At 47.3% G+C, this 8,046-nt stretch overlaps 1 protein-coding gene across 1 annotated transcript; it reads right to left on the bottom strand.

Annotated features, from left to right (window-relative positions):
* Positions 1-407: 407 nt before the first annotated feature.
* PHLDA1 (pleckstrin homology like domain family A member 1) lies at positions 408-6,330 on the bottom strand. Its single transcript, XM_026500003.4, has 2 exons — positions 5,135-6,330; positions 408-4,682 (listed from the first exon to the last, which is right to left on the bottom strand). Exon 1 carries the CDS (start codon positions 6,313-6,315, stop codon positions 5,161-5,163), a length of 1,155 nt encoding a protein of 384 aa, XP_026355788.2. The 5' UTR covers positions 6,316-6,330; the 3' UTR covers positions 408-4,682; positions 5,135-5,160.
* Between the last annotated feature and the right edge of the window lie 1,716 nt (positions 6,331-8,046).

Below are 8,046 nucleotides of genomic sequence, written 5' to 3'. Positions count from 1 at the left end.
TCTCTCACTGTCTCTCTCTGTCAAATAAGTAAATAAAATCTTTTAAAAAAAATAAAAAATTCCCAGGTAGGGGCGCCTGGATGGCTCAGTCGGTTAAGCACCCGACTCTTGATTTCGGCTCAGGTTGTGATCTTAGGGCTGTGAGATCGAGCCCCACATGGGGTTCCATGTTCAGCTCGGTTTCTGCTTGAGATTCTGTCTCTCCCTCTGCCCCACCCCCGCAAGGCCTCCCCCCAAATAAATAAATAAATAAGCCTTTAAAAAAAATTCCCAACCTCAAAAATGGTCCTTTTCTTCCCAGAATGGCCATGGCCTTTATGACAGCCAAGCCCTTAGAACCTGTCTCCCACTGGAATGCATATGGTACATGCCATGTGAACAAGGCCTCCAAAAGGGGCACAGGTTGGTCATCACAATGGATACTTTATTTGAAATGGAATGCATTTTGAAAATATGAAAAATAAATCACATCTCTCCAAAATCATTTGAGACATATTTACACAAATTACGACCACACTATTAAGTTCACAAATGTGACATTTTCTAAAGCATTTGGTACCTGGTGATGCTTGGTTTTTAGAAGCCGAGATTTGCTTATTCTAAAACTTTAAGCAGAAGACTGATGGTGGAATGTAACGGACAATAGTTTTATATTTCTTCTCAAAATAAATACAGTGATCCAGAAGGACCACCTATTATCAACCTTCCCCAAGGCCTAACTGATCACCGACAGGTCACTTTAGAGCAGGTTTTGGTAGGTCTCACCAGCTTTTATGCTTTTATGCAGATGCTTCCAGAGTCCTTCTGCTGCCTTCACTGGACAGTCGTGCCCTCCCAGGAAAACCCTGTTGGATTCTATCCTCCATTTGGCAAATGTCCTGCCAACAAAGTCATAGACCCTTTTGCCATCCAGTCTTCCGTAAATCCAGATTGGCAGTTCAACACTGCAGATCAAAAAGTCACCCTTCGAACTGTGTCAAGCATTGAGAAAACAGATCTTTACAACCCCTTCGAAAGAATTCCACAATTAATACATCTTAGATTGCTTTAGGTCAACATGTGTATTTCTCTTGAAAGAATGGCTGATATACTCAATATCGAGCTCTATAATTCCCAAGTTTAAATTTCAGGCTGCGGCTGAGGGCAGTTTATTGGTAAAGCAAAAGCAAATTAGCTTGACATTTACAAAAGAGAAGAAGGAATGCTCCAGGGCCCATTTTCACCTACAAAGCTCTGAGCTCCATGGGATTGTTCCAGTCTCACTCAAGTCTCAAATCCTCTTCTCAGCCTGCCACTGCACAGGACACTGCAAACACTGGAGCCCAGCGAAAACCAGCTGGGACAGCGAAATCGGTCCCTTTCCCTGGGGACAGAAAACAAGCAATGTGCTTGAACTCACACACTGGCAACAAACTCATGTAGTGTCAGATTTAAAGTGTGGGGCCTTTAAGAGAAAGCGTTGGTGTATGAGAGCAGGAAAGAGTTAAAGCAGGCCTTTCAGCTTAAGCCAGACTTCCTCATGGTGTTTACAGGGGAAGGGAGCTCCCTGAAGCAATGAGTTGCTTTTCGTTTTTGTTTTTAACCTCCATCGGAAAAAACACGTGAAGTGAAATTATAAAGTCGGGTTGATTTCTACATGATGAGAGAATCCCAGCTTCCTCTATGACGGAAATGCTCACTTTGAAAGGGCCCTTTATAGCCATTTACTCTCTGACCTCAGCACTCCCTGTAGGGCACACGCAGATCTATGTGCATTTCTGCAAAGAAAGTCTGTCTAAGGAGCTTCATCTTGAGGCTTAGCTTGCCCAGTGGTACTTGTTCTCAGGAACAACATGAAAGCAAGGGAAGGAAGCACTGTGTGACGCAAGAGAAGCCACCTCCTGGATACTGGGAGTTACATATTTTTTTTCCTTCTTTCATTCATTTGTCCCAACGAACAGTGTCCGAGGCCTGGTGTCAACACAAGTTCAAGGACAAAAGTTCAGTTTCCAGATGGGGACATTTCTTTTCATGTCCTTGTCCATTCCTTTTCCAACTCTTTACATTGTGTTTATTTAGGGGGTGCATTTTCTATTGGACCTGCCCTTTCCTTTTTCCTTTTCTGGATTGAAATTATCATTTTTACCTTTTTCCATGAAGGTGATTTGTCAGGCCTCAAAATACCTTAGGTGGTTTGTATCATTTTCTTACAGAATATGGTAGAATTCGGCCACTGACACATTAAGTGATTTGCATTTATATTTTGTTTTGTTGAGTTTTGGTAAGCATGTTTTGTTTGTTCTGAAAAAAATGACTCAGCCATAATCATTTCAAAGGGTCAAACAACAAAAACACTTATTCCTCTCCTTTCCAATTTCTGAGATTTCACAGGTAAATACTAAGAAGGGTTCAGATTAGAGCGCCCCTAAGAGGGTCAACTCAATGTAAATATCACAACAGACCAAGGAATAAAGGCTGTGGAAAGACATGATAAGGAACCATGATTCTGGTGGCCCCAGCAACAACCACAGCCATTGGGGGGGGGGGGGGGAGGGCAGAAAAAAAATTCCAGCAGCCAGGAGGGAGCCTGGGCATATTTTTTTCAACAATACTACCTAGCCTATATATCAGCTTACAACATACAAATGCCTTTTAAAAGCCCACAAAATGCTAATTTTAAAAATATTTGGTATGGATTTTACTTTTTTTAATAGCACAAAAACTTGAAAGAAAAAACTATGGTTTAATCAGGGGTTATATGATCTGCATATATTAAAACAATAACACAAGAAGACATTATCTAAAAAGCACAGCAATTGTTCCAGAGAAGCCAAACCACACTCGACTTAAGAACTCTTCAGATTTGCTGTCGGAACTGCCCATCATGTGTGTGTGCCCATCCGTGTGTGTGTGTGTGTGTGTGTGTGTGTGTGTGTGTGTGTGTTTCTAACCTTTGCAGCATATTTTCATAACTGTGACTTAGCCACTGGAAGTGGGAGTCCCTTAAGTTTTGCTTGCCATTTGTCTGAGTTTTAGTTGTCCCCCACAACTTTTCAGATTAGAGTTGTGATCTCAAAATTTCATCATTTAAATATTGCACTAAAAAGTAATTTGATCTAAACTCCTTTCTAGGTCGAAGGAGAATAAAGACATCTCTCGCATGAAATTCCAGTTTCTTGACTACCTAATTTAGCAATAGCCTAATACCAACCATTCCAATTTGGATGCTGGAAAAATACTGATCAGGACTTTGTGAAACAGATAATGGAAAACAGAGATCATGAGTAAAGCCATGCAGATAGGAAGTGATTTTCAGCCCCAAGAGGATTTGGTATCAACTATGGTTCTTTTTAAGCTTAAGTAGCATCTGCCCTTGTGGACTTTGACCATCCTTTTGATTTGACACAGAAGAGGGTTTGTTCCACCTTTAAAAGCACATCCTTCCCCTCCCCCCCGCCCCTCAGAGGCCTGAACAAGTAGCTGCTAAGACAAGACTGGGTTGTTTTCTTACTGAAAATCCAGTGTTTATCCAGTCCTTCCTTTTTCAATTTCTGAGTTTAGCTAACCTAACTACAAAACATAGAACCCTCAAATTTCTCACAGAGCAATAAAAAGCAAAACAGTTTCTCTGACCAACATTATTTTCATATGAATACAAAAAAAGCTATGCGACTCCTAGTCCTTCGAAATATTTACAAACTGTATTTTAAACTATGAGATTCTAGAGTATATTTCTAGAATACAGTAAAGGGTCAGAAAATGTGGTTCAAGTAGAGTGTGCAAAGCTCCTGGAGAAGGGTAATCTCTAGTGTGGATAAGAGCACAAATGTTCTCTCAAACAAGCTGAATGGTTCTCTTTCCCCCCCACTGTGTTTTTTGAAATGCCTAATGCATTCATACTCAGAAATCACAGACATCTCCTTATTAGTCCCTTCAAACGGATGGTGTAAGCGAGGTTTTCCTGCACTACCCCAGCCCTACCATACGTTCATGCTATGCTCGTCCTGCCATCAGTTGGGTTATTATTAAATATTTGGAATTAGATATCATTACTATAAATTTCCTTTTAGAAAAGCAATTAGATTTTCATAGTTATACAACTCTGAACATTTAGCTTTTTTTAAACTTCTATTCTACAGAAGATATGTCTCTAAGGAAAAAAAATCTCAAAAAAAGTAAGTAATATCACAGAGTTTAATTTCAACCACCTGGCATAACAATGAAAGTGTCAGACCTTCTGAAAATACCCTAGGAATAATGAATTCTTAATGCTTTCCCCTTCACCGCCCTTCTACTTTTTTTTCTTCTTTTCCAAGATTAGAATTTACTAGGGAATAGGTTTTTGAAAATAAAGTTTTTTGGAAAATGGCCTACATTCAGAAATGTCTTAAAATAAGCATTAAAAAAAACTAATAAATAATCATAAATCAAAATACATTAAAATAAAATTACAGTACATCATTGCTCCTAGAAGGTCCACCATACTGGAAGATCCTTTCAAAGGTTCATAAATAAAGCCTTCTGGACTGAAACCGTTTCCTGCATTGTGATGAAGAGTATGCAGAAAACTAAGAGGAATCTCAAGTTATCAGTAGGGTGATGTCCATACTACTCGATCTGGTGCGGGGTGGGGAGACTTTTGTTTTCGATTCAAGTGAAGACAATAGAAAGGTGCTCGTCCCACTTCCTCTAGTCCTCAAAACCTGGAAAGAAACGACAGACAATTAAGTCATTGGCTCAGAAGCCTCCAAAACCCAGCTCTCTTCGGGCCAGTCCGGCGGACAAAGCGTGCTCAGAAAGACACCGGGGTCGCTCCCTCGAGTGTCCAGACACAGTCGAGCGGCGCTGATGACACCGACAGAGCCAGCGGCGTTGCTGGGAAGCGCACCACCGGACCCGCGCGGGCCAGAGTGGGAGGGAGGCGGTCCGCGAGGCCTCCCAGCCTAACCCGAGTTCCCCCAACCTCCCCTGTCTGCCCGGCCTCTCCTAGCTCCAGCTTGCTTCCCTTCTTTCTACACCTCCAGAAACTTGTAACAACTGCTCGTTTTCCCTCCAAGCATCACACCCGTAAATTAGGCTTCCTACTCCTCCCAACAGCCTCCCGAGACCTACTCCTCAGAAAGGCCCTCGGTAGCCTGAGTTCCCGGGACCTTACCTTGTCTGGCCCGGGTGCTGCCCCCTTCAGGCAGAGTTGGAGGTGCTGCGGAGAAGCCGGTGGCCGTGCGGCTGGGAGAGCGGCTGTTGGTGCGAGTGCGGTAGTTGGTGTGGGTGCGGGTGCGGGTGCTGGTGCGGATGTGGATACGGGTGGAGCTGCTGAGGCTGGGGCTGGGGCTTGGGATGGGGCTGCGGCTGAGACTGTGACTGGGGCTGAAGCTGAGGCTGAGGCTGGGGTTGAGGCTGGGCTTGGGGTTGAAGCTGCGGCTGCGGGGGCTGCTGCTGGACCAGGTGCTGCTGCTTCTGCCGCGTGGACTTGACCGCCAGGATAGCCTGACGATTCTTGTACTGCACCATCTGCAGCGTGATCTCGGCGTTCCAGCCCTGGTCCTGCGGGCACCGAAAGTCGATCTCCTTGCCCTCGGCCATCACCACAGTGAAGTACATATACTTGCCCTTGCGCTCCACGCAGTCCACAGTCTTCATGTTGGAAAAGTGCAATTCCTTGAGCTTGACCGGCGGCTCGAGGCTGGCCACGGCTGGCCCTCCCGGTTGGGACGGTTCGGCCGGCCCCTGCCCAGGCTGTTGCTGCTGCTGCTGCTGCTGCTGCTGCTGGTGTTGCAGCTGCTTGGGCGGGATAAGCAGCAGCCCCTCCTCAGTAAGGATGCAGCACTTTTTCTTCCAGAGCTGCAGCAACCCGTCGCTGCGCTTCTCCAACACACCCTCCTTCAGCGCTTTGCAGCCACTGCTCTCCAACATCCTCCCGGCATAAGGAGGGGCGCCGCTCGGTTCGGCCTCTCCACTTCCAGCCGCCCGGGCCGGGGGCAGCAGCAGCAGCCGCGCGCCGTCCTCGCCCCAGCGGCTCCCGCGGCCGCCCGCCCGGAGCGCGCAGAGGAGGCTAACACGCAGGAAGCAGAGCGGCGGCGGCGGCTCGGGGTCCGGGCAAGCGGGCAGCCGCGTCCTGATGCGCCACAAGATCCCGGAGCTGCGAGCCTCCGGGCCTCTGCCGTCCTCTTGCGAGCGCTCACTGAAGGGCACTGGCCGGGCCCCCTCGCGGCGCTTTTGAATGGGCCATCCCCCCCACCCCCAAGTGACACCCAGCGGAAAAGGCGGCTCCTGGCGCCCGCACCGCGGGGGAAAGCCCAGCTCGGAAAGGCGCTCCGCTGCCGGCGCACGCCTCATTAACTTGGGGCCTTTCCAAAGCTGGCCGCGTCCACGCCCCCCACATCCCTTGCTCCGCCTCTCGCCGCCCACTCGCTTCCGCGCTCCTTCTCGGCGGTGGCTGCAGGGACCCGAGCCCCGGAAACTCCTCTCCTCCGCCCGCGGCGACAGCCGAGGGCGCCCCAGCTGCCCGGCGACAAATGCCGACGCCCAGAGGGCGCCGAGAGGCCATCCTACTGTGCCGCCTATCCCCGGCCCGCGGGACTCTCCGCTTAACAGCCTCAAAAAATGAGGACGGGGCTGCGAGGGTGGGTACGGCTACCGTGCAGTGCCTGGAATGCCAAGCTGTCTCCGTGCCCTCGGGAAGCAGCCCCGGGGATTCGCGATGAGCTCCGAGACCCTATGGCCTCTCCCGGACCCTATGTAAACATCTCAAAGCACAAAGGCCTAGAGGACACAGTGCCTTTACACTCATGTTTGCTTCCAGTCATGAGCTCTTCTTGGAGCAGAGAGGGCGATTGTTAAATCAAGGCAATAGCGCTACCGTCTGTCCCGTTTGTAAGGGGTAGAGAAGGGTGACCCACTTCAGAGGACTTCTCGCCTTCCTTTTCTCGACCCCGGAGCTCTAGCACTAGCTTACCTTTACCCAGGACACAAGCTCTCTAGCCTCCTTCTGGACCCATCCACACAGCCTGCAACATCTCACCACAGTAAATCAACAGCAGTTACAGATCCCGGGAATGTCCAGTGAGACCTCACACTTTAGGCACAGCTTAGCCCTCCAGACAGCCGACTGGCCTCCGCGGGTCTCTCTTTGTAAACGCCTAACAGGCCAGATGTTTTGTAATCTCATTTATCTGTGACCTGGATAAGGTAATGCTGTACTCGCCCCTTGCTCCCTCCTACTACTCTCGCATCTTAAAAAAAAATTCTATAGATATGCGGGGAAACAAGGCAGAATAGAGAGCACAAACCAAAACCAAACCTGTTGGTGGGGAAATTCATCAAGTAAACAGAGAGTCCCGACTGTGTACCGACCCTGAGGATACAAAGAAGAAACACACGAAGATATAAACCAGAGTTGGCCAAAGAAAAGACTGCTTCTCGTGCCCAAGAAAGAAGGGTGGACTTAGCTCGCCTGCTAGTTTCCTATGGCTGAAACACAGAATTCAACAAGCAAGGAAATGAGCAATGAGCTTGGGGAGGAACAGTCAAATCCTTTGTGTCATACTCAAAAATTCGAACTGAACTCTAAGGTAATTGGAAACACAGGAGAACTTTTAAACACAGAAGGGTCCTGAATCTTAAGAGACAATGTCTTAGCAAATGGGACAATTCCAGCACAGTCCTGAGTCCCAACTGAATCGCACTTGGCAGGATCTCAGAGCCTTCAAATTATTAATGGATTATAAGTCTTTTATGGAGAAAGGCAATTATTAAAATCATATAAAGATTTCTGGTAAGATTAAGTTTTTTAAGTTGAGCAATTCTGTATACCAGTGACAAACATTGCACCTAACATCTCTGTTCTTTCCCTGCCTTCGTGGGACAAGTGAGCATTCCAGAGAATTTCTACATGACCAGCTGTTCATCTTTTTAACAGAATGCCATTCTTCAGCTCACGTGCAAAGGATAGTGTGCAACTCAGAGTCGCTGAGGGCAGGTGTAGTTGAGAAAGACATTTCACGTGGAAAAATGATACAATATAAACTTGACTGGGGAAAAAACTAAGATGTAATCTTGAAGCGCAAG

Source organism: Ursus arctos, unplaced genomic scaffold, assembly GCF_023065955.2.
Source record: "Ursus arctos isolate Adak ecotype North America unplaced genomic scaffold, UrsArc2.0 scaffold_21, whole genome shotgun sequence".
Classification (NCBI taxonomy): domain Eukaryota; kingdom Metazoa; phylum Chordata; class Mammalia; order Carnivora; family Ursidae; genus Ursus; species Ursus arctos.
The sequence above is the reverse complement of the archived record's forward strand: the minus strand, read 5'-3'. Positions and strand labels throughout refer to the sequence as shown.

What these genes read in the sequence shown, in the direction of transcription:
- PHLDA1 (XM_026500003.4), bottom strand. Translation starts at nt 6,315, where the DNA reads ATGAGGCGTGCGCCGGCAGCGGAGCGCCTTTCCGAGCTGGGCTTTCCC.